The sequence below is a fragment of the Asterias rubens genome, chromosome 14 (assembly GCF_902459465.1).
Source record: "Asterias rubens chromosome 14, eAstRub1.3, whole genome shotgun sequence".
NCBI lineage: Eukaryota > Metazoa > Echinodermata > Asteroidea > Forcipulatida > Asteriidae > Asterias > Asterias rubens.
Genome location: NC_047075.1, coordinates 2,442,924 through 2,470,003, shown reverse-complemented (window position 1 = coordinate 2,470,003; position 27,080 = coordinate 2,442,924). Strand labels below are relative to the sequence as shown.

The following is a 27,080-nucleotide window of genomic DNA, read 5'->3' as shown; positions in this document are numbered from 1 at the left end:
ACCAAGACTATGGCCGTATCCGAATTTGCGGCTACGGCTACAGCTGTTGCTAAAGGTTTTGCTAAGTACATACCATTCTTCAACGCATGATGACGCGGAAATCTAGACGTCGCCGTATCTGTAGCCGCTAACTTGGACACCGCGGCGTATCACTAGATGTGTTCAAAGTTTGTTTCCCGCGCTTTGCGGTGAGTCGGTTATGGTTTAAATTTGTTGTTGAGCACGTGGACGGCCGTCATCGGGTGAGACATTGCACCGAAAAGCTTGGACGAATGCAGATCTGTATTGAGAGCTCATAGCACCATATATCAAAGGATTTATAATGGTATTTACAATCTGCGGAAGTGAAAATATCCAGCGTGCAGAGGCTCCAAGTGTTGTCTCGATTGGGCTCGGAAGATTGAAGAAAAAACAAATCACGTGAATGATAGAGACTCCCGTATATGGAGCTTGGCACAGGAAGAATACTACACCATTCACAACAAGCATCTTGGCAACCTGGTTTCGAACACGTATGGCTCTGTCGTCTGCGTCACCTTTACCTACAAAACTCCTGCGTTTGTTCAGCATGTGGTAGATCCTGATGTACATGTAGAAATTAGCAACCAGTGCAAGTAGCCAGGGGATCGTTGCTAGTAACGTAGTGAAGTAATGGATAGAGGGGTGTAAGGGATCGCACATTGTAATCACAGACGGCAGGGTAGGCATGGAGCTTAAAGCTGCTTCAGGCCACTGTAGACATAGTTTCTTGAGGACGGCTGCATGTGGCATCATTAAACATGAAACCACAAAGCCGACGAGCCAACAGAGTGCAACCATTCTGTTCGTCCGTCGTCGACCGCGAATTTTCAGGTGTTTTAGCGGATGACACAAAGCAAGGTATCTCTCAAATGACATCATAGTCACCAGAGCAACTGATGACATATATCCGACATAAGTAATGACAACAGAAAGGCAGCATTCAACTGAATGTTTGAACGACAGATCCAAAGCAACGGGAGAAGCCACATAGAATGATAAGTAATAGGATACATAAGCGACGAGGTAGAAACAATCAGCAAGCGACAGGTGCACCAGGTAAACCGTTGTGTCAGATTTAAGTTTAGAGATGCGGAACACGACAAATAGAAAGAGTGAGATGCTCAATAGACCAAGACCCAAGATACTCGGTAGAACCGTAGTTATGATGATGGTATCCGTGTGTGTATAGAGCCATTTGGACATTGTCTCTTCAGCGATGTTGGTGGTATTAAGCACACTACACTCCTCTGGAGTTGCATCCGATCCCATGATGTTCACTGATGTAGAAAAGTAGATAAATATGGACAAAGTTGGTCGACGTTTCTGTCACACAAACGAGTCAAGTATTTCCGACTGGTGTCACAAACGATACCTTTCGCTGTCGAAATCCGACTAAACGAAGACTTATTTTTGTCACTGTAATTTGTTGTCAAAACGGCAAAAGTAACACGACTTGAGTGTGTGAGAAAGTTGAGTTGCCGTTCCTGTTGAACACACAACACACGGCAATACTTTCCGACTGGGGTCACTTGCGCTGCGTGTTCTGGTAACAAAAAAGGGATGCCCTTCCTGAGTTCCTTTCGAAAAAAAAACTGAACTTTTCTCTAAGCAGCAAAGGAAAAATGAGTTGAATAATTATGTGAGAAAATTGATTTGCCGTTTCTGCCGAACACACAAGCCAATACTTTCCGGCTGGTGTTACAAGCGCCACGTATGTCACAAATGCTGCCCTGCTGCAAAAAGACACGTCCTCCCTCTCAAAGGCGTACAAAACATGTTCTTATTTTCGTCACTGTAAGTTAACCCAAATCATAAAATAAAACAAGATGCTAAACGCCTATCACCAAGTGCGGAGACAAAACATAGAAACAAGCTCATTAAATAATGGGCGTTAATTTCCGTTATGGTGAAAGACAAAGTACTTTTAAGTAACCTGCAGTAGTTCTAAGCCACTTCTTCCGGACTTAATAAAAGCTCTGTACATTTTAATTGATTGCATTTTTTTAAACATTACATCACGGAATCTTGATCCTTTACAAGAAAACAATCGCGAGAAGATTTCAAATGGCACAAATAGACTGTATTGAATAACCCCCGTTTTGCTATGAAAGTCGCCATCTTGTAGGGGCAAACCGTATTCGCGTCCAAATTTCCTTCTATAAAGTACAACGTACTTAGTCAATTTTAAAACAACACACGAAAAGATAAGTGTTTGAATTTTAATTGGTTGTGTAGGCCTAAGTCCATTAAAGCGAAACACCAGTATTTAGCTAAGTGACTGACTATATGGTGAACGACCACTTTTCAATTAACTTAGTTAGTTAAAATCAATACATATTTATAGTTGACATAATTATATTACATATACACTTTAAATATTTGCCTTTTGCTGATAAACTTACCATGCTTTTAACAAAATGGATTAACAATTAGCCCATTTCCTGTGGAGGTGAGCAAATGCAGAGAACTGTAATAAAAGTTGTTTAGCACCAATGTACATTCAAGAACTCATAATCATGAGATCACTCTCAATCAACCTACCGTCTCAGGAGCTCACAAGACCACACATTGTTGTCTCACCCATCTAGGAAATCAAGGGCTACTTTGTGATCGGGCATTTGTATACGCCGCTCCAATGGGAGTTTTTTTTGAAAGCTCTGCCACTAGAGGGCAGCAGACCTACCAGGTAAGGGTGCACAACTCCTATAGCAAACAATGGTAAATGGTAAAAATTAAAAAATACTCAAAAAATATTTAGAAGTCTCTCAGCCTCTTGAAAATTAAATCAGATACATTGTCATACAACTAAACTTCAGATTTCTTCTCAATTTTTGGTAGGTCAGCATTTTGGAATTTTTGCTAATTACCCTAAAAGAAACGCTCCAAAAAAACTCATGCACACCGCTTGTTATCATTGGGGAACTCGTGTCCAGTACGTCCTGTTCCAGAACAGTTTGGTTTATGCTGGCATTGTGTTATGAAAAACAAAATACAGTTTGATTAAATCTAAATACAAAATCAAAAACACGCAAAACACAAGGTATTTGCTGTCAGTGACCGTCACTCATGCTTCTCCTATTCCTAAGTTGTTGACATTACCTGGTGAAGAGCGCCCTCTCTTGGTGATTGGCAGATAGTCTAAAGTTTCCCATTGGAACATCTCCCACCTTGCATTAGACAGTCTTCTTCACTTAATTTAAATCTAAGTTAAACACCCATTGGTTGACTTCACCCGTATAGTTCATCCTTGCTCTGTTTGTGTATTGTTTTTTCTTCTCTGCATTAATTTTTTTGTATTCCTTGTAATGCGCAGTAGAGTATATCTTTATAGGTCACTGCGCAATATAAATTGCCGTGTTATTACTATTATTATAATAGGTACGTGTTGCAACATGGTCCCTTAGTGTCAAAAATAAAAACGTCTTTCAGAGTGGTATTAAAAAAGAGTGGCCGCTTGAAGCTTAACGTGATATGGAAAATCTTCATGCACCACCCAGGCTGCTCAGCTCATCTGACACCAAACTTCTGCACATTACACACACACGCCATTCATGGGGAGCCTGATCCTTCTCACACTTTGGCCCATCACTAACGAACGAACTCCCACAAAATCTCAGACACATCACTACCTATTCCAGCTTCAAAACCCATTTGAAAACTTATTTTTGTGCTTAACCATGTAGCTCTTTTGCAATCTTGCTTCTGCATCTCTCCTGCGCCAAGAATGTCTTTAAGACAGACATGTCACATTATAAATTGCCACTATTATTTTTAGTAAATTAGGAAGATGTAATGGTCTCTTTTGTTCCGGTCATTTTCCTTGAAGACGAGCATAGTAGACTGTTTCGAAACGCCGAGACCAAAACGTTTTCAGAATCAGCGTGTCCCTTTAAAATGTACACTATAGCTGACGTCATGAGGTTCGGTATAGTGCTCGATGTTTCATTGGTTTTTAAAGCCAATTAAAAGCGACACCCGTCTTTGCCTATTGTGAGGCCGACTGGTGAAGTCCTCTTTGCAATTATCGAAAGTCCTCTTTGCAATTATCTACCTTTTAAAGTAATAATTAAACTCAACACGGATGTGTATTCTAGTTTACAAACACACTTGAAACTTGTGTGTTTGCTGATATACTTACTATGCTTTTAACAAATGGGTTAACAAACAGCCAATTATTATTGATATAGCAAATGCCGAGAATGTTGACATAATTACGTTTTGCAAAATCGCCTCTTAGTTTCAAACACAAAAAAAAACGTCAAGCTGTTTGTAACTACATAGACGAAGGAGAATGACGACACAAGAACACAGAGTGCGGTTTAAGAAGACGTGTGCCCACAGTTTGCCTCATTTCTCCGATAGCTTCTAGGGCAGTTTCGAGATTTACCCAGACTATCATCTGATGCTAACACCAAGCTTCTTTGGAGCAGAGCTGGACACCTAACACGAGTAACTTTTGAAAACACGCAGCCAGGTAACGACCGATGAACACGGGCTCTAACCAGGGTCCACATAGGTGAAAGGCAGGGACAGGAACCACCGAGGCAACCCTGGGCTGCTCAACGCGATGCTTCTTTTTGAACAGAGCTGGACACCTAACACGAGTAACTTTTGAAAACACACAGCCAGGTAGCGACCGATGAAAACAATCCATACGCTCCGGTCCGGGCTCGAACCAGGGTCCATAGATGTGAAAGGCAGGGACAGAAACTACCGAGGCAACCGTGGGCTGCTTCTCGTGAACAGAGCTGGACACCTAACATTAGTAACTTTTGAAAGCACACAGCCAGGTAGCGACCGATGAACACACAATCCATATGCTCCGGTCCTGGCTCTAATCAGGGTCCACATAGGTGAAAGGCAGAAACATAAACCACTGAGTCAACCCATGGCTTTTCAACTTGATGCTTTACACGCGTCTTTTGAACATAGCTGAAAACCCAACATAAGTTACTCTTGATATTGCTTAGGTTGCAATTAAACTTCGCCATGGAACCGATAGAATGCAGTATAAATGATACCTTGAACCTCACGAGATACGGAGCTCTTATATTGCTTTATAATTCTACGGACAAAGTCGTAATACCTTTTTTTCTACCAGTTATATTTGCCCTGTGTCTTCTGTTCAACTTTATTTTTCTGTTCGTAGTTTTTCGTGTTTCTGAGGTGAGATCGGACACGACTGTTTATTTGATACACTTGGCATTGGCTGACTTTATATTAATGTTAAGCTACGTGTGCTTGTTCATGTTGCCATTTCTACGGTCTCCCGTGAAAGCCAATTCATCATTCACCCATCCCCTGGAGTGCGTGTTGACAAACGTGTCTTTAATAACTGGGTATGTCTCATCGATTGCACTCGTAACTATGATGTCATTTGAGAGATATCTTGCTATCTGCCATCCTTTAAAGCATCTTAAAATCCGTGGTCGAGGACGCACCCTGAAAATCATTGCGTTCTGTTGGTTGATTGGGTTCATCTGGGGTGTTGCGTTAACACCCGTTTTTGCAATTCTGCAAACAGTATGCGTACGTTGGCCGGATGATGACGCCTACCAAATGTTCCCCTCAGCTATAACGTCTTGTACGCTTATAGGGCCGTGGGCTTATCACTACAGTCAAGCCATTGTGATTCTTCCCTGGTTCATTTCAATGTTTAGCAACGGGTACATGTATTCACGCATCATACAGGCACTTAACAAACGCAGGAGTGCCAATGGTAGAACAGAGACAGACAAGAAAGCCGTGCAAATCCGCAACCAAGCTGCCAAAATGTTGATTGTCAACGGTGTGGTTTTCTTCATTTGTCAGTCTCCATACATTTTCATCATTCTCATTATCTGGATATACCGTATAGCTCAAATTGACAATCCAATTGATGAATTTCTAATCAATGGAGGTGCTTGGCTCATGCACCTGCCGCAGTTTATCAACACCATTCTTAATCCTGTGATCTACGGTGTGACAAACAGGCAATACCGAGCTGCCTTCGTTCAAGCCTTTCACCTGAAGGCCCCCACAACTAGACATCAACGCACACTGCACCCGGTCCATGCAATAAGTCCTACATCAAATACTGCTGCACAGCCAAGTTCAACTGAAGAAGGAGACAATGACAATGAATCTATGAAAGGAACCTGGCTATGATTGCGTCACTGCAGCGTAACGTCAAGGTACCAAATCACCCTGCGCACCGTCACAGGGTAAGGCCAGTATCCGAATTGACGGCTACATAAATGGCTACGGCTGTTGCTAAGGACTTCCTATAAGTCAACGCATGATGACGCGGATATCTAGCCGTAGCCGTAGCGATATCCGCATTACGGGACACAGCCAAACATCGATCGTCTCAAATCAAAGGTATCAACATGATTTTCGATTCTTATGTGAATTATGTCACATCAATTGATACATATTGGCGTTGAGGCACGAAACTTTCACCAGCGGGATTCGAAATTCCGACCCCCGGGTTACCATGCCAGTGTGACAAGAGTTTTTGCAACCCGGAGATGCACCCCCATACAGAGAATGACTTGTGTAACAAATGCGTCTATAAAAAAGCTAATATCCAATCACGTCCGAATTTTTGTCGTCCACTACAGTTTATTGAAACTTAAACGGAAACAGAGTTCATTCTTTCTCACTCGGTTTTCGTTGCTGTTTATTGGCTCAAATTAGTGATGTTTGAAGTTTTCATGATATGAAGAGTTTATTATAGTAGAACTTGTTGGTACAACCATGTAATAATTCTCGTTTGAAGGAATGTATTGTCTCTGAACAGAGCGCTTTTGTCTCGACACTTTGAACAGTATACTCTGCCCGTCTTCTTCATAACTTGTTTTTGGTTGGTGTCATCTTGGTACAGTAAGTTTGAATACGAGCGGAAAGGAAAACAAACCAACATAAAAACAAAACCACTGTGATATAGGTCTAAATAAACTTTGTTGGACTTGGTAATTAAACACAAAGCTTTACTTTAAATGTTTTTAAAGTTTTTTATTCATCAAATATTGTTAAAACAACACTTTACTTCAGACATATTTTTTGATAAAAAAAAAAGATCTCAATCAATTGTAGGGAGACCGCCGGTTTAGGGATATAGATCAGTTGGTATAGACCTTTATCACGCTATCACACTCTCGGTCATGTTCCCTATTTCCAATAACGGTAATGAATGCTAACATTCAATGCTCAAACATTACACCAGACTATTATTCCGTTCACCCTCAGTTTGGTTAATGAGTTGAAATGGAGTAAAATCAAGATGGCCACACCGTGATAAAGGTCTTTAGCGCTGGATTGTTGACCCGGAGGTCACAACTTCTAATCCCGCTCTATTATGGTTGTTTTTTTGTTCGACCAAAAATTAACAACAAAACTCCCTTGAATGATCTGAGATAACAACATAAAACAAATTGCATGTGAATATATTATTATAAAACGGTTGAAAGGTAACCATGAGATACATAAATGAAGTCAACTTTGACACATGTAAGGTGAATAAAGTGAACTAGCTTTGTGTAATAAGCTAAGTACTCTGAAAACTTTTAAAGTCCCGATTTGACCCGGATTTTGAGTATAAGTGTACTGAGGACCAGGGCTTGATTTCACAAACACTACATATTTATTTTAATGATGAGTTGTTATCATTGCCACGATGATAATATATTGTGACATCAAAATTTACTTAGGAATTGTTTATCTTAAAGAAGTACTTTATATGAGTGATGAAGTAACAGAGCTTTTTGGGAACCTGTTTGAATAGCACTGGATAATTGGGTATGCACAGTGTTTCTTTTTTCACTACTAAAATCCATTATTATCATGTAAACTCAATTTCCTTATTGATTGAAAAACATTTTAAACGAATTCAGCAAAGATCACGACTTGCTGTTTTCGGTGAAGTAGGTCTTATAAAACTCATTGTGAAGTCAGCCCCTGGGACAGAATCTAGACTCATGTACATTTTTGAACTGGACATTTTCTTAAAGGAAAACGTTTGTTTCCTCTATTGGTAAAGTACATTATTTGCTCACGGTCTTAATTGTTTGAGTTCGGAAGTCACCATCTGATTGTTAGTACATGTCGATGGTTGATCGGCCATCCTCTCCAGTTTAACGGCGCGTTTGGCAACAGCGCGCTTAACGTAGCTTCGTGGGGTTAGAAATGCAGCAGTTGTACCACGCTGTCTCGTCAAGGTTCCAGTGAAAATGTATTTCTTCCCGTCTTGAAACAAAAAGAGAGAAAAGGAAAGGGGTAACTAAATTTTTAAAACGTACTGTAATTTTAGTTTGTGTGATACTGAGTATGATTGATGTTTAGTTACGGAGTCATTTGTTACAATATAAGAGTTAAGCCATCTCATAGTTGGTGGATGGCTATGGTTATACGACTACAACTGTTGTTCTGTTCAGCAGAGTGTGGGTTCGAATCCCGGTCGTGACACTTGTGTCGTTGAGCAAGACACTTAACCATAAGCTTCTCTCCACCCAGGTGTAAACGAGTACCTGCGAGGGCAGAGATGGTTCTTGTGATTGCTTATCATATAGTGCGCTACATATTATTTTGGCAGCAAAGGCTGTATACTCCCCAGGGAGCACAGATGGTTTAAGGAATGATTTAAGGCCCAGAGACCAGGGGTAATAATTGTGGAAACTGTACTGTGTTTGGGACAACGCCGAAGATCTCAATTCCAACAAACCAGTTTGTCGAGTGGCCTCGAATAGTTAGACATACCTTCAATATCCCCAAAACATTGGTTTTGACACTGTCTCGTCTCCTGGTACCGGTTCTTGACTATCAGAAGTGGTTCTTGAAAGAACCGAGACCTTCTGAGTGTTAGGGCGCCCCCTTTGTATACTTTCATGAGCTCTACGACTAGTGACGTCAGCTGACCATGGGTTGATACTTTTCCACGGACGGTACCGATTATCACTGTGGAAAATAAGAAACAAAATGAACAAGAAGACGATCAAAGCATACTGATCAAAACGTCGAGTTGAAACCAACGGTTCTTTTCAGAACCGCCACAACTCATTTAGAGATAGTCAATACAAGGTGTTACCGCAAAACCTTTCCATATCGTATTTCCAATATGCAAAGTTTCAAATCCTATTTAAAGTGAACAAAATTCGATGCTTTTTTGTTTCTCTTGGAGGCGACCTTTAATACTATCAAGATTTCTTACAGCAAAGACGTACACATGAAACTGGGCACCCATTGGGAAAACTAAAATGGCTTCCTTTTCAATAGCGAAACTCTAGGTTTTTTATTAGAAGGAAACATACTGAAGTGTCACGACCGGGACTTAAGCTGAATTAGGGGACCCATGGCCTGACAGATTTCCGCCTGGTAAAGGTTTACCCAGAACTGGTGGAATGTTAGATCTTCTTTGTGTAAATTTGAAAGTGTCTTTCTCTAGAAGGCAACAAAGAAGAAGTAAAACGAAAATTAGGAAGTTACATCTTACCGAAATCACTGTTGCAAAATGCTGAACCCAGACCTCTTGGGTTGCATGAACAAGGTTCATTTGGCACTCCATCCTCTGTGAAAAATCAAAATACACCTGCCATTAATAATAGCTTTCTTTAACGAAAGATATTATGACTCCCTAACAAGTGCGCAACACCAAAGGCGACATTTTTCCAAGGCCGTGTGCCCATGAGCATGTTGTGAAGTAGCCCTCCGAGCTAGTAAACACTGTGCATTATTTTTGGCTTGCCTCCTTGAGGTTTTAGCAGCCCATGTATTTTGTCGTATGTATCTTTTTGTTTTGGATAGTAAAACCTTACCTATGCAAGTTTCCATGCACTCGTCTTTACTTAGGAAATTATTCCCAGTTGGTCCGCAGCCACCATACACAAACTCAACACATGTCCCACTCTCTGTGCTGTATGCCCATCTGGGAATCTTAGCCTTGCACCTCCCAGTGACGATAGGGTGAGAGCAAGGGTCACTTGAAAGTCTCGGACATGCGTACTGGCAGTCATCGTAGGTTCGGAACTTGTTCTCGTTGCCTTGGCAACCGGTGTAAACAAATGAGCGGCATTGTTCAGTAACTGTATCGTAGTACCTGTTCGCTCAAGAGATTAATTGTAATAAGAGAGAGATTTCACAACAGATTGAAGAGTAGTTTGTTTGAAAACAGTAAGATGTGTGGGCTGGGTGCAGCAGGAGATTATGTCCCTTGCTGCCCCCCGGTAGCATATGAACTGTGTACATGCACAAACGTCTTCTGATTTGGGTCATCATCCCCCAGCATGTGCCAAATGGGGACATACATATCCTAGGGACAGATGATTACTAAAGTGGCAACGCATGAGGTATGAGCCCAGAGCTTTCTTTTCCTTTGACCTCTGTGTGGAACCCAGTTCAAACCTTACCTCATACTGGAGCCCTACGTACTGTGGGTTTAATTTTCCATTCCCTAATTGATTACGAGGGTTTCCCAATTATTGGGGTTATCCTCCAACATATCACATTTAAAATTTTGTTCTCGTTTTCTGTTTTTGATCACTGACCTTGCAACAAGACGCGTGTAACTATACAGAGGTTTTTGGTATCAAAATGTGATATAGTCTCTTTGGGTTGGTTCTAAAAAGAACTGGTTGTTAAAGACTCAACATTTCGATTGTCTGATCGTCTTCGATTTGAGATCTTACTTAAAACATGTAAAAAAAAACCTAGAAAAACAAAAACACAACAAAAAACAAAGTCTACTCGATAGCTGTACTGACCACTTGCTTTGCTTTCGAGCACAGCTACCGGGGTCCATAGGTAGGAAGCATAGACCAGGCATCGACGGCGTAGTCTGGACTACCGGGCTCAAAGTCGTTACCTTGCCGTCCGTAGCCTCACCAGTAACCGCCTCTTTGCACCTCTCCCCGGTAAACGCATCCTCGCAGATACATTGGAAAGTTTCCCCCTTGTCAATGCAAAGTCCTCCGTTGAGACAGGTATCTGACCGACAATGACGCTTCTTGACGGTGAATTCGCAATGTTTTCCTTCAAAGCCAGCTTTGCACTTGCATTTATAACTTGGGGTCCGGGATTTGTTAACACAGGTTCCCCCATTCTGGCAGGCGTCGCCACCAATGCATGCGTCTTCTTCGGGAATCTCAGCTTCAGAAGCAAAGGAAAAGTAAAACTAGACATTTAGTGTTTGTTCTAAAAAGGCGAGCACAAATCTGCTCCCTGGTGACGTAATAAAGGTTTATAATAAAAATGAATAAATTCGACAGAAGCAATAATTTTGTTTTGACTATAGAAGCGGAAAGGATAGCAATAACTAGAATCATGTAGATAATAAGACAAAACATAAACCAACTACTAAACAAGTACTTGGGCGTGGTTTTAACTGCTCAATCAATTTCACTACTTGCTGGAACAAAACCCCAGTACTAAAAAGGGTCACTTAACTGGGGATATCAATACAATACAGGATCAACACAATTATTTCCCTGCCTTCCACCTTGACCCCGGTTCGAAACCAAAGTTAAGGCTGGTGCCTTGCATGTATATTGGGTGTTCAGATTGCAGGATTGCAAGATTCAGATTGCATGGATTTTCCCATTGGGGTTTTCCTCCCACATCTAAAACTGAAAATGCCTCCAGCCACCGGGCAGTCTCGATGGTCTAGTTGGTCTGACACTGCTCTAGAGTTTAAAACTCGTGGGTTCGGATCCCAGCCGAGTAATATGCATTTGTTCTTCTTCACAGAACTCGGGTATGTACTGAGTATACATTGCTAACACATATCGGTGCATAACAATGAGTAAAAACAAAACAAAACAAAAACTAAAAATCTTTTTTTATTTTCTTATACATCATGTTATTTGCGCCATGTGCCGTTTGGGTGTGTAACTCATAAATAAAAACATCAGCAAATGAAATAAAAAACTAGATAAACAAAACGTACCGATGTCTTCAATGACCATGACGTTATACGTTTTGGTCAAGTAGCCTCTTGAGTGACCGCCAAGACAAACGTAGCTGTTGGAGTCCTCCAAATTGACTCCAAGGATCTCCAGCCAGGCACCACCCTTGTGGACTATGTACATAAATCAAACAATAAATTAGTTAAAGGGAAGGTTCACTTTTGGTAATTACTCAAAACAAATATTAACTTAAAAATTGACTTGGTAACGAGCAATGGAGAGCTGTTGATAATATATAACATTGTGGGAAACGACTCCCTCTGAAGTAACGTAGTTTTTTCGAAAGAGGTATTTTCTCACTAAAATAATAAAAGACTCCTATAAGCTATAGAAGTCTTTTATTCCTATCTGAAAGCACACAAATTCGTCCACCAAGGGTGTTTTTTCTTTCATGATTTTCTCGCAACTTCGATGACCGATTGAGCCCAATTTTTCACAGGCTTGTTATTTTATGCTTATGATGGGATACATTTGGTAATAATCTCCTTCTGTTTTGCCATTTTGCACTACGAATTGACCACGTTTGGTATCCACGTTAAACCGTCACCATCCACATCATCATCAACGACTCGTCAACCAAACCCAAACAAACAAACAAACAAACACACACACACACACACACACACACAAACAAACAAACAAACCAAACAATCAACCAATCAGTAACTACCAACCAGTAACTACTAACCAGTAACTATATACTAGCCAGTAACTAACAAGCAGTAACTATACCAACAAGACTACTTAACTAATGAGCATACCTTCTGCTTTGTCCTTTGGCACCACGACTGACCACGTTTGGTATCCACGTTCAACTCTCATCATCCACATCATCTCTAATGGCTCTTTACTCGTTGTGGATATATTGCAGTGAAGAACCAAGTCATTGTTTGCCATCACTGTCATATTGACCACCTGTTCTCCGCCGACAAAAATGTCTGTCAAAAAAATGATAAATAATTCAAGTGGTGTTTGAAGCTTTGCATGTGAAGTATGACTATAAAACAAAATTAAATAGTAAACTTGCGTATACAACCAAGTATTAAATATATTTTGTGTCAGTGTTGGCTTTGAAAAGAGCCGGTTTTGTATCGACGTGTCGAACAGTTCACTTGTACTCTGTTCGTCTTCTTTTTTATACTCTGCTCGTTTTTTCTTGATGACATCGATGTCGAAAAAATGAATTACCTTCTCGTGAAGGCTAAAAGCTCTAAAAGCTTCCAGTCAGAATTGACGCCGCGTACCAGAGGGCCCTGGACAATTTCCGGGTCCGGATTCTGCGTCAAATTGACCAATTCTTGGGACATTTAGACACGGGTGTATAGGCTATGTGATCATGTTTTTACTCCGTAGAAACAGAGTTCTCTATAGTATTCATATATAGATAGAATGTAAACATCCTATTTGTCACGATATCAACAAAATAATGAAAGCAAGAGGGTTGCTTTACTAGCAGTTTTTATTTAAATGTTTGAACTTATTCGGACTATATAAAGTTTATATTGTCCGAATAAGTTCATTCATATAAATAAAAACTGTTAGAAAGAAAAGTAATAATAGAAGACAATGTTTGTCTTGATTGAGTGCGTATGGTGTCATTGTCAATGTTTGACCAAATAACCTCATAAAATTAGCATCAGGACATTCGGTCAGAATCTTTCATTTTTTCCCCCTAAATTTAGTACCAAGTTTCATTTCAATGAAGAACTTTATAAAATTAAACCAAAGACCTTTAGTAACGAAAGTCAGAATAAAGTCCTCTTTCTAAAATTATATAAGAACTAAAGAGTGTAAATTGACATTGTAAATATATAGACAATGTGACCTCTGACGTCACTCGAAAACCATAACATGATTCGCGCGCATACCGCCGGGCAAAACCTTTGTGTTTTGGCAGCCAGCTAGAAAGTGTATGCAATCTTACCATGACTACGCGTCTTTTTGCCAGGCGAAACATGACGTATACAGTGTTTTGTCAACAGAGGGCGGTTTGATTGTAAACATAAGTCACATCGTCTATACCTGTGTCATAGTCGCTGCTGGAAGGGGACGGGGTGGGGCCATTACTGGATTGAGTTGCGCTTTCAGTTGTCTTCCCTGTAGTAGAACTAGTACTGATGGAACTGAAGGTGTTGGATAGTACTGTTGTAGACGCTTTCAGTGTGGGCTCGGTGTTGCCGCGAGCTATTTAAGAAATCAAGAGAATAGGGTTGATATCATTAAATAATTAGTTTGAAAAAAATAAGTGTGGCAAAAAAGTGGAGTTGTTTTGAATAAATACAAACTAGTGTTTGTGTGTTTTGGCTATTACTTTTCTGTGTGGTACTGTAGCGTATTTTCAACGCACATGATTTGTATGAGAGATGTCCGTTTACTTATTGTGGTGCTTTTCAATTCAGGTTTTGTTTTAAATCGATTCAAAATTGGGGAATCATTAAAATAAAATAAAAATAAGTTTTTCTTTTGAGGATGGCAAATCTAAAGTGCAGGAAGAAAATTGCGCCCGGGCCCGTGTGTGGTATGACTTAAGAAAGCTGTTACCTTGGTCCGGTACATTGCCATCAGTTGTGACTAATTAACATATGATCCTTACCGACAGAGGTTGTCCGGTCTGGTAGCAGGTTTTCTGGTGTTTTCCCGGCTTGTGGTTTCAATGTGGTTGCTACAGTGCTAGTTACTGAAAAATTGAATGGCATAAAACGAATATTGGATTTGAGCAAGGCATGGTGATGTATCAATGGTTGTAGAATATAGCAAGACAAGTTCTCAAAAGAACATAACTTACACAGCAAGTAAATACTACAAACATGTTGTTAGCCCGCAAACCAAATTACACAGGCATAAGACTTGTACAAGTTTAGAGCATTGTTTTCATGCACATGGACACTATTGGCATTATCAAAGACGAGCAGCCGCACTTTGTGTTTATTTTGAATGACTGATTATTATTAATTATTAACAAAAACCTATACGAAAGTGAGGTTTGAAGCTTTGCATGCATGGTGTGAATAAAAAACAACAACATGGGTTGTAACATTTTGGGTACATCCATAGTCCTCCAACCATTGTCCTGTAGATGAGCAGAGTTTACGGTTCGAAACGTCGAGACCCACACCGACTCTTTTCAGAGCCAACGTATATATAAAAAAAGAGATTTAAAACAATCGCACAACATCGGTAAACAGAATTGTCCAAAGGCCCACACTTCGTGTATCACAACTTCTATATAAAATACCAAACCTGTGAAAATGTAGGCTCAACCGGTCATCGGAGCTGGGTGAAAATAACGGGAAAACCCACCCTTGTTTCCGCACGTTTCGCCGTGTCATGACATGTGTTAAAAATAAATCCGTAATTCTCGACGATATCGAGAATTGATACTGTTTTAATGTTTTCTCAAAAAGTAAAGCATTTCATGAAATAATATTTCAAGAGAAGTCTTTCACCATTACCTTCTGTAAACCCTGTAAGTTATTTGTAAATCTGTTAACTTCAATTTTGTTTCTTTACCGAAAGTGTCCAATAGCTTTAACTAGAGTTATATCTTCAACCTATAGGAAATGTTCACCAAGTGTTCCCAAAATATTTAAGTTTGAGCCCGCACAAGTCTTCCACTTTCCTAAAACATACTACAGGGACGTAATTTGTTTACAGCATATAGGAGTCGTCCTATGTGAGGCTAGATAGATCAAAGCGCTTGCACAGTTTACTGAAATGATAACTTCTCGGTGGCATGCTAAAAAAAAAAAAATTCGTGGACAGCATCCTGGAGTTATTCTAAGCTGAAGCGCACTTGTCATGAATGCAATAACAATGGCAGGAAGTTAACTAGTGGTAGTGAACTTCCGCAGTAGACAAAATAAATCACAGTATATGGGTTAAAATAACATGGATTCTATCAACCATGCTGAAAACCGTGCTCAAGGACCCATCCCCCGTGTGCACCTTCGCGTTCATTAGTACACTTTACATTGTTTTCTATTCGATGGTGGCGGGATGACGTACGCATATTAGGTCATTTTCGAAGTTGACTCATTTAAGCTTATTTTATTTCTTAGCAATTTTCACTGTCCTGTTTCGAAGCTTAATTCAATCAAAGTCAATTTTGTATCAATTGTTTGTCCACTATTTGCCCATTATTTGTTAGCTTTAAAGTGGGCTATAAAACTATTGACTTAGAGATTTCCACGTCCAAAAGGCCACCTTACCTTGTTGCTCGGCAGTAGCTACGCAAAATGTACCACCACAATCGTCGGGGCAGCATCGCTCTGAACCCTGGCACTCCAGATCGAACAAACATTGCAGCGTACATGCGGAAGAGCTCAAACCAGCTACGTCCACGTCTGTAGGACAAGTTCCCGGCCGAGACAAATCTATTGATCAGATTTGGTGAATAAATAACTGTTAAATGGAGTGTGCACATTTGGTGACGACTCTTACTAATAATGACCATAACAACTTACTAAATAGCGATTAAACACTAATAATATAGCACAACACACACAGTGATTAAACATGGCCCCATTGCGCTGTAGAAAATAAAACCCCCAAAACACAACAGAATACAAATACAAGATGGTAAAAATCCTTGTTCCAAATCAAAGCACACCTTAAAACATATATTTTTCGGAACCGTATCTTTCGAACGTTTTGTTGTCTTATATGTATAAGCAGTGGTTTTGTTCTTGTGCCATAATTGGAGCACATGGTGTACTAGAAATGTTCATCATCACTGATGAGCTGTTGATTTTATAAAATATTGTTAGAAACGACTGAAGTAATGTAGTTTAGGGAAAGGGGTAACTTTTCACAAACTATAAGAATTTATGCCTGAAGCCTCCTCGGCCATAGAATTCAGAAAATGCTTTAGCGAGTATGACTTTTATTTTCAATGTTTTCTTGCAACGGAAATTTTATCACTTGTTTTTTGTGTGTAGTTAAAAAAAAATGAATGAATGAAAAAACCTTTGAAGACCAAATCAGCCCAAAATTTCACTGTTTTGTTATTTTATGCATAATATGGCGATTCACCAAGTGAAGGTACTGGTCTTTTACCAAAAGTACACTGCCTTCAAAAAAGTTCAGTGCAAGTTCGTTCATATTTGTTTGCCAGCATCAATATGAAATCACTTTGGCTTAAAGGGTATAAATAGTTACAGGTCACAGCCAGGAAAGGAATGATTGATTATCCCAATCATATGTCAAACTATTTGCTCGGACAGGCATTTAAGATATGGTCCTAGCCGTGGTCGGACACTTGTTTGTTTTGCTGTATCAATATTATAAAATAACTTTTGTTTGAAGTTTATTAAGGTCACTTGTACTGATTATCATTGATATCATTATCCAAATTGATCAAAAGCATTTGCTTGCACAGACATAGAAAAACATCACTGGACAGTCAATCACTACGTTTCATACCACTTCGTACCTTTGCAATTTGTACCCTGATCTCTCGTACCCTGATCACGTTGCTAGCGTGGTTACTTCGTTCGTATGCCATGATCACTTTCATGAAAAACTGAAACTTGCTTCTTTGTCTTCTCTCCGAAAGGTTACTGGCTCTTGGCTAGTACATAGGTCGCTTTTTTCTTAGAATATTTGGCACACAACCAGGATGAATAAATGAATTATGTTGGTTCCCTGGAACATCTCTCTGGGGTTTTTCCTCCCATATTTAAAACTGAAACTTTCTTCTTTGTCTTCCCTCCGAATTTTCTCTTTGTCATTGCAGAGTTCTTTGGCTCACATTTTACAACCATGCTAAAATTAAACAAGGGACGCAGTTAAATTAATGTAGTGTGAATAGCACTAAAGTTGAATACATACCTATGTCACCACGTCTAGGTTTATGGAGATGCCAGATAAGATCGGTCTCCTTGTCTCCATTCAAATCAGGCCGGCCATTAGCGAACGTCAAAAACGTACCAAATAAAATCAAAGCAACTTGCAATAGAAACCTCATCTTTAACAGCAAGAGTCTAGCTGTTCAAATCTCCAGAAAGTAAAATGGTCAACTTGTCCCAAGTTCAAAATCAGTTGAGACAATTCTACACGAAATGAAATCAGCCGAAGTTGTGTTTAGGTAGAGTATTCCCTCAGCAGTCTAAACATGAGTGAGCTCATTGACCTAATGGTAGCGGTCTTCAGACTGCAGGGCTTCTTCTAGACTTGATGACAAGTCTTTAGTCAGTGTTAATTTGTCTGTCAGTAATGCCTATGAGTAGCTCCAAGCAGTCTCAAGACTGCATGCACAACAGTTACCGACTTGATTTCAAGACTAGGTTTCTTCCAGCAATTGTGTTTAAAGTGAATAGACAGTGACACATCCATCCGATGGTTTGTTCCTCACAATGGTTAATGAGCTATAAAGGGGTTTATTGGTTTGTAGGTTCTATGGTATTACAGTAGTGTGTGGGCGAGGAGCTAGCTGTACAATAAACTGTTGCAGGAAATTAAATGCGGATGTTCAGTTGCTATAGCAATAAACGCAACGGCGTAATACAACCATTGTCTTCCGAAAAAAGGTTTATGCCACCGTCCGGTCAGTTGTTACCCCGCTGGTAACCGTAAACAAACCACGAGTCACCGTCCATCCTTGCTCCATCCTTCACCCTTTGTCCCAATTATTTTTAGGGGATTTGAAACTTTGCATCAGATGGAAGTGTATGAGTGGTTTGCGGTCACACCAAGTGAATATCTCCTGCGTGTATTTGTGGTTCTGAAAAGAACCAGTGGTCATTGACTCAGTGTTTCGATCATCAGTAATGCTCTGGCGATCTCCAAATATATCCTTATAGAAACTTATAGCAGGAGCCTTGTTTAAGACAGACAGCCGCTTGTGCCACAAATACACCAACACAAACCCAATACTTGTGTATGTCTGTTATTAATTATTGGTGTCGTATTAGGGAAGAACTCCAAATATAGTGCTTGGAAACTTTTCACTTTAATCGGAAAGATTTTTTTTAATAGGAATAACAATCCATAGATTAATCAATCTAAGGACACAACTATCTACAAAAACAAACAAAATATCAGTCAATCAGTCAATCAATCAATCAATCAATCAACCAATCAGTCAATCAACCAACCAACCCTATAACTTGATAGTAAGCAGCCACGGTTGTTACAGTGTCAAATTTAAGTGTTAAAGACAAGTATCTCAAGTTAGGACGAGTTACCTTATCCTAATTTAGAACTAGTATTACGTTTTTAAGATCTCCTAGCACTATTCTTTAGTTAGAACTAGTCCTAAGTTCTGTGCGAAATTGACTCCTATGTCAATTATACACGTGTATCATTTGAATGCGATTTCAATTAAAGGCAGTGGACACTATTGGAAATTGTCAAAGACTAGCCTTCACAGTTGGTGTATCTCAACATATGCACAAAATAACAAACATGTGAAAATTTGAGCTCAATCGGTCGTCGAATTTGCGAGATAATAATTAAAGAAAAAAACACCCTTGTCACACGACGTTGTGTGCTTTCTGATGCTTGATTTCGAGACCTCAAATTCTAAACTTGAGGTCTCGAAATCAAATTCGTGGAAAATTACTTCTTTCTCGAAAACTACGTCACTTCAGAGGGAGCTGTTTCTCACATTGTTTTATACCATCAACCTCTCCCCATTACTCGTAATCGAGAAAGGTTTTATGATGATAATTATTTTGAGTGACTACCATTAGTGTCCACTGCCTTTAGAGTGCAAGCAAAGCTTCCAAAAAATATTCCTCGACTAAAGAAATATAATTACTTAAAATTATTTACAGATAAACCATCATTGACTTCGCTTTTTTCACTAAAATTGGAAAAACCCCAACAAAAACCAAAGTTGCTATTTTAGGACAATTTAATCTTATAATACTATACAATAATTTCCTGTCTTGTTATATCGCAGGCACGGTGAATCTTATTAAATGAGTATAAATCTACATACTCTGTTCATACTATTGTTAAAAAAGAAGGTTGGACACATTCACAAAAACAAAATCGTCATATTTGGAGAGATTCGGTTGCAAGACTGAATTAGTTTTTAGGTGGTCTTTATAAAGTGAAAACAAAGTATGCCTCAACCGAAGAATTATACTAATCGAAATTAAAGATAACAATCGAAGGGTTCCCCCTTACCAGCTCAAAATCGTCTCACATTTCAAAAGATTCGGTTGCAAGACTGAATCAGTTTTTGGGTGTAAACAAACATTAATCCCCATATGAAGAATTCTAATCGAGTACATAAAAACCATCAAAGAAAGACTTTGCCCCCACTAAATTGGATGTGAAAAAAACAAACAAAAACAAAATTGCTACACTTTGACAAAATGCATATGTGCAATAATGCCTTTCTTGTTAGATCGCAGGCACGATGAACACTAAATATGTGTTGTCAAAAGAAAGACAACAAACACACAAAGTTCAAAATCTGAAACAAAAAAAATCGCATCTCCTTGAGGTGATCCGCTTCCCAGGTTGTATCGTAATTCGGGTGTGGTCCTTGGCTACACGGCAGTTAAAGGTTGTATGGCGTCTGACTGGCACCCGAACAAGGATATTGACAAATTGGGGACACCGCCAACATGACTAGGATAAAGTGCTGGCACGTTATTCCGAAAGTCGTTGGTTGAAGTCCCACTCGAGTAATTTTTTTTCCCAACCTCAAAACAAAGTTTGAAACCGAAAATAGTCGGTTCCCAGACGTCTCGAAACATTATTTATCGGTGCGATTTCGTCTCCGATGGTATGGGTGCGGTCACTACTTATGCCAAGATGGTGAGATGGGCGGGGATGGTAAGCCTTCCTTGGAGCACTACGATTAAGAAAAGATACGATAAAGGGAACATTTAATTATTCGAAATCATTTGAACAAATTAAATCGTCATGTCTATATACATGTCTTCATCCTTATCCTTGCGGATAAAGACATGGTACCAGTCTACTTCTTGAGCGTACTTACCGGCGTTTCGAGCCAGACGGTATCCAGCGGGTATTTCTGATAGTAGCCGATGAGGGCGTCCAGGTCAGCGAAGTTTCGGTCTTTAATCTTCAGCGTCTGACCTGTCTTGCGGATGTCGTAATTGGTGATTATGCCGTTATCACTGTGGAGAAAGGGGGTGGGGGTTGGGGATACGACAAAATGACAATTAAAGAATTGTGCTTTAAGAGATTGTATACGTTTGGTTATTGAAACCAAATGTTTACTTCAATCTCTGGTTGAGATGTCAGGCATGGCGTGTTATCTCTTAGAGGGGCAAGGCAATTTGTCTTTTGCAAAGGGTAGATGAAGTGGTGCCAGGTTGCTTGGTCCCTCATGAATAGTTGAGTCTCGTTTGGATTGAGATTTGTATCTCTGGTGTTGAGTGAAGCTCATTTTTTTCTCCGCGATTTGGATGTCCGCCAGGAGGATTCCAGAAGACAAGATGCGATATAAGTTGATCCGCTGTTCGCAAACAGTGGTCTGCATTATGGTCTAAGTGGCGGCCGCAAGATAATACGTGGCGGCCGCAAGATAATAAGTGGCGGTGATGTGAAATACATCTCATTCAGTGAAAGATACATGCACTTGTCAAGTGGCACCGATAGGGATTCATAGAATACTACTTACTTGACTGAGAGTACATAGCTTCCTCTAGATGAGCTATCTCGAACCAGGTACGTGCCAGTCACCGTGTCTGTCAGTCCCTTACGTGCGTCCTCCTCAGACACTTTGCCGAAATACCACGGGCTGTTAAAAATGGGGAGAGAAAATACTCAATGTAAAAACAAGGATGTAAACAATACCAACGTTGTTTTTTTCAAGTTTATAGATTCAAAATAATATAACAAATCTTTAAAAAAAATGGTTGTGTTATTTTATCACAATGATAATTTTGATTCTCTAGTATCTTTATCGTTGGCGGGTGTTTGGTTTTACACATCTTTTGATGACAGTTTTATACGTTTGTTTTAACCTTGACAGCCCCTGTACAACTTGCAACTATTGTGCATGTCTAAAGATTTAAAATAAAACAAAAATAAAACATAAAATATATGTGGCAACAGCCATAGTGTCAAATTTAACCCAAGTGTTTCAGTTCGGGATGTTATTTGGTGGCTACTGCATGTTTACGATTCCATGTGGAACATGAACACACAAAGAAAAACAAGTAAATTAGTAACAATATCAAAAACAAGTTAAAGGAACGTTAAAGAATTGGTAGAAACAACAATCTTGAAGATCACAGATTTACATACAACTTATACGGTCTTATGATAATGACAGTAGAAAACACCCCTTGAAATGTTTCTGCCTCAAATTTCATATTTTGATGAGAGAAATAAATAGTACAATTTCGCGTTTGGAGTATATCGCTCAGTGAGCGTTTTATTCTTTTTTGTTTTGGCATCGATGCAATGCAAAATTTGTAATTTTTTTTTAAAAACTATTCTCTCGGCTCGGGCTTTTATCACACACGAACGACCCTGCCGGATCTAAACGGCCGTGAAAGGACGAGTCACTACACTTTTATTCCCTTATTAAAACAAATATAAACACTTTTATCATTGTTGTTCCCTGAGTTTGCAACTATACTATAGGCCCAAAAGGGTTTTCTTGTTTCATCTCTTTTAAAAAACATGAATACCCCCAAAACAACAGAATGAGTCAATACCACAGTGTTGTTCCGATGTCATCAAAGCATGACGCGTAATTATAGTGTTGATATGGAAATGATAATCTCTTGTAGTAATAATAATATTTACAATCCATTCGTTGAAGGTCATTAAAAATGTAGTCGACCAGTGTGTGATAATATATATAGGCACTGCGTGGACGCACTCAGTCCGAAACATGAGGGGAAATCGACAGGCTATTTAAGTGAAACCACCAGACATACTATTTGTAAAAGAGTGAAAAACCCGTGTTTTGGTACACAATACCAGTCTTGCAAGATCCATATGGCGGAAAACTTTATTTAGAGCGAAAGATGGGTACTTTCAACTCGATTGAGAATGAAGTTCATTCCAATTTCACTCAAAATGAGTCAAATACCGATCGACGTTCACTCCTAAAAGAGCGAAACTGTATACCACTCGAACAAAAGAGTGAAAAAAGGTCACCGGCAAAATACCCAGCAAAATACTTACAGTATATTATGTCAAGTAGTAGACCAGACTTTTCGACCCTAGCAGGCTAATAATATATATGACAACACAGCACAGTAAGCATGCGTTCAGACGGTCAATTGATAATTATGGCAGTATAAATAAATACATTTAATTATTTATAAATTCAAATTTAACTCAAAATTCACAATTTCAGCTGCTGATGATCCCATCTGGCTTGTCACTAACTAGACATTTTTTGTTACTATGGAACTATTTGCTGTGAAACCAACGCGAAGTCTCAGTGAATTGCGGTTTAAGCTGAAATTCAGTGAGCTATTTTTTCTCCATACTGTAGAGAATTGTAACTCCCTCAAACAGTCTTGATAAAAGAGTCTCAAAACCATACCGTTTTGTGAATTTCACCATGATTGCAGAGAATGCTCTCACCCTAAGCCTAGGCCAATTATTTCAAGAACAAATTTGTTGTTTTCAGCCCTTTTTTAAGAAGATGATTTTCATAGTATTTCTATGATCCAAGGGCATTTCATCTTTTTGATTATTCTTGTCAAAGCCTTTCACTATCTAGACAAGGTGAGACGACAATGAAGACGTTTTCAGTTGTAGAAGTGGGAGGAAAACCCTAGAGAATTGTTCTAGGGAAACCCACGAAGTCAAGTAGTGACTGAAAAACCCAATCCGCACAGTGCCCACAGCAGGATTCGAACCGGGGTCACAGAGGCGGAATGTATACCCCCTTTTGAAGGAAGTACAATTAATTTAAAGCATCATAACAGAGAAATAGCTCATTGAATTTCAGTCGAATCCTGCATTCCAATTAGATTTCACGCTGGTTTCTTCACAGCACTTGGTACGGTGGTCGGAATGTACTCAAAACACACACCAGTGTAGGATAAACAAACTTTTTTTATGGAGGTCTTTGTAGTAACTAACAATGGAAATAACAGTCCATTCTGAAAAATTGGTTTTTAATACAGGAAATTCTCGCCCGTGAATACTCTGGAATGTGCACGTAAAAGGTCACTCGTTTAGTAAACAACACTGACCTCCTTTTGGCAACGCACACATTTTTTTTTACAGTTTTGGAAACCCCGTTGTTTATCAAAAACATTTCGAAACATCAAATATTTTTGGGCTGAAAAAGTCAAATTGTGTAATCGTTCCTTAATCGTGCCTCAGGAATTAAAAACCAAAATCTCGTCCGTGCACACTCCACTAAGGTCCTTCGTTTAATTGTTAAACAATAATTGTGATGTCGTTTTGCAATCAAATACCCAATTTTTGATACCGATTGTTTATCAAATACATTACTACATGCAATCATTGTTTACTGAAACATGAAAAAGTGCATAATTTATAATCGTTCTCTGTTATCCCTGCCCCCAGAAAAAAAAATCTCGCCCGTGAACACTTTGGTGGAACATTTACCTCTAGCCGCCGGGCAACCTCGGTAGTCTAGTTGGTATGACACTGTTCTATTGCAAGGGTCGTGGGTTCGAATCCCACCCGAGTAACATGCCTGTGATATTTGTTTTCACAGGACTCGGGAAAGTACTGAGTATACAGTGCTAACACACATCGGTGTATGGGTAACAACTAAATTAATAGTCGTTATCCCCGATGCAAATTTAACATCTGTTATAACAGTTGCCTCGTTTGGCAACACACCCATTTACAATTGTTGAAACAACTTTGTTTATCAAATACATTTCTACATCAAATAATTATGGGCTGTAATATAAAAAAGTGCATAATCGTTTTCTAATCTGCCCCGAGAAAAAATAGCTACACAAATCTTGTCTGCGAGCACTCTAGTATGTCATTTCAGTCATTAGTTTTGTAAACAACAGTGGCCTCTTTTGGCAACGCTCACACAACAACATTTTTTTTATCGATTTTGTTATCACATACATTACTACATCAAAACACCATTGGTTGTAATTTGAAAAAGTACATACTTAATAACCGTTTTTTAATCCTGCCCCCAGAAACGGAGACCCGAAATCTAGCCCACGTGAACACTTAGCATGTAAGCTCACTGGTTTGCAATATAAACAACAGTGATATCGTTTTGCTGTGCACACATTAATTTTATCGTTACCTCTAGTTTATCAAATCCATTTCTGCCCCAAATCACGATTTGCTGTATTGAAAAAGTGCATATTGTAATCGTTCTCTTATTCTGCCCCAGAAAAAAAAAATAAAAATACGTGCGATTACAATACGTGCATACAATCGGTAAACGGGGATAATTTTGTGGACTCTGGAACCATCTGACGCGCTATCTGGGTTAAACACTTCAACATGTGTTATTTGTATGCACTGTCGCCTGCACAGCCGATTGTTAAATATTTTAAGCCGTTAAAAATGATACTTGTAATATTGGTTTGTTTGCATGTGTACACTGTGTAATGACAACATCCGGCAAGAAATACTACATACAATGAATATTTCGCGAAAACCTCCGACAATTTTACAGAGCCGCTTTAAAGTTAAGCACAGAACTTATAAGCATAACATATTTTTGTGCTTACAAGAATAAGGTCACCAATCAAAAAATCATGTGATAGTTTCATAAGGCTGTTAAGATGTCTTTAATTTGCAAAAATTTAGTTGGGCACATCCCACAACATTGCAAACTTAATGTAAAATACTCGTCTGTGCTTAGCGAGTTTTTTGTGCTTATTTTACAGGCTTTATGAAATTGGACCCTGGTCACAATGCACCATTTCTGATTGGCGTCATGCTAGAGAAAAATTGTCTGCATATTTAGGCAGCTCTATTTGATTATTGGCCCTTGTCCTTAGGTTGTGTTTAGTTTTTTTGCAATACAGTCTTAAAATTGTATAAAAAATACACATAAATATTAAACCAAAATAGAGCAAAAAAAAAAGACCCAAATGTAATTGATTTTGTTTGGCATTTAAATGTGACATTATTCATGGTGTCAATTTTAACCCCATCGTTTTTGCAGTGTACTCCACCGATATTCAATGAGACGTTTATTTCAAACTCTTGTTGGAAGAATAGAACAATGTGATAAGTGAACAGATCATTTCGAAGAAAACAAAAACAAAATCGCATATAAATATACAACATTAATATACTTTTAAAGCAAAATAATAAATACGAAAGTAGGAACTATGTATTCAAACCTCATGTTTACTAAAATGGATTTATCTGACCCACAGCTAAATTAAATCAACCTTAACCTTGATCATTAAGACGCGTCATGTTGATACTTACGGAACGGTTTTTGTAGTAGACATTTCCCGTCGATACCAGCTCCACTGATAGGTAGTGACTCAGTTATACCCCCAAAGTAGCGCCAAAGACTCTGAACTCGAACCTGTCTGGTCAGCTTAAGTAAACAAATTCGATACTTTTCCCTGAAACCAAACCAAATATTATAAGGAATGGATATCACAGCGAAAACACCACCACGCGTACCTAGATAGTACAACAATACGAGGTTATACTCCACTCTGTTGATTTGAAAGTACACTACGTATGTGAATAATACACGTTCACCTATCCATGCATAATTTGCACTAGCTTTTATTGTAATCTGTATGAATTTATGCCTCGTAGTTTGCACCTGTACCATTTATAGAATGACCTGGAAGCCGCGTACGTACACAAAGAGCGTTCACCTGCTCCTGTGTTGCTAAAATGCATGAAAGAATAAACAAATTCCAGGTCATTTTCCTATTAAAGGCATTCGACACATTTTGTAACTGCCAAAGACCGTCATTCCCACTTGGCGTATCCCAATTTGTAGAAAATAACAAACCTGTGAAAATGATGGCTAATTGATTGGTCATCGAATGTTGGTCATTTAGTTCTAGAATGATTCAAGAGCATAGCTGGAAGTTTTTATAAGTCCGGGCTTTTTTTTTTTTCAATGAATATTTTTTTCTTTCTCCATTAATCACAACATACCGTGTATATCATGCATTAAATGTCCTTAATTTGTGGGCTGTGTCGGGTCTACTCCCTGGACTCTAGCGTCGCTTTGAA

At 39.1% G+C, this 27,080-nt stretch overlaps 4 protein-coding genes across 4 annotated transcripts; 1 reads left to right on the top strand and 3 right to left on the bottom strand.

Moving 5' to 3' along the window:
- Nucleotides 1–204: 204 nt before the first annotated feature.
- On the bottom strand, nucleotides 205–1,290 carry LOC117299551 (kappa-type opioid receptor-like). Its single transcript, XM_033783102.1, has one exon. It carries the CDS (start codon nucleotides 1,288–1,290, stop codon nucleotides 205–207), a length of 1,086 nt encoding a protein of 361 aa, XP_033638993.1.
- A 4,401-nt stretch (nucleotides 1,291–5,691) lies between these two features.
- LOC117299550 (pineal opsin-like) lies at nucleotides 5,692–6,168 on the top strand. The gene has a single exon (XM_033783101.1). It carries the CDS (start codon nucleotides 5,692–5,694, stop codon nucleotides 6,166–6,168), a length of 477 nt encoding a protein of 158 aa, XP_033638992.1.
- An 841-nt stretch (nucleotides 6,169–7,009) lies between these two features.
- On the bottom strand, nucleotides 7,010–18,469 carry LOC117299472 (WAP, Kazal, immunoglobulin, Kunitz and NTR domain-containing protein 1-like). The gene is made up of 11 exons (XM_033783011.1): nucleotides 17,787–18,469; nucleotides 16,166–16,330; nucleotides 14,551–14,634; nucleotides 13,980–14,141; nucleotides 12,719–12,895; nucleotides 11,939–12,070; nucleotides 10,758–11,142; nucleotides 9,813–10,093; nucleotides 9,491–9,565; nucleotides 8,758–8,955; nucleotides 7,010–8,247 (listed from the first exon to the last, which is right to left on the bottom strand). Exons 1-11 carry the CDS (start codon nucleotides 17,920–17,922, stop codon nucleotides 8,054–8,056), a joined length of 1,989 nt encoding a protein of 662 aa, XP_033638902.1. The 5' UTR covers nucleotides 17,923–18,469; the 3' UTR covers nucleotides 7,010–8,053.
- Nucleotides 18,470–19,590: 1,121 nt separating this feature from the next.
- On the bottom strand, nucleotides 19,591–26,586 carry LOC117299342 (crk-like protein). The gene is made up of 4 exons (XM_033782864.1): nucleotides 26,307–26,586; nucleotides 21,562–21,681; nucleotides 20,914–21,055; nucleotides 19,591–20,766 (listed from the first exon to the last, which is right to left on the bottom strand). Exons 1-4 carry the CDS (start codon nucleotides 26,327–26,329, stop codon nucleotides 20,713–20,715), a joined length of 339 nt encoding a protein of 112 aa, XP_033638755.1. The 5' UTR covers nucleotides 26,330–26,586; the 3' UTR covers nucleotides 19,591–20,712.
- Nucleotides 26,587–27,080: the final 494 nt, after the last annotated feature.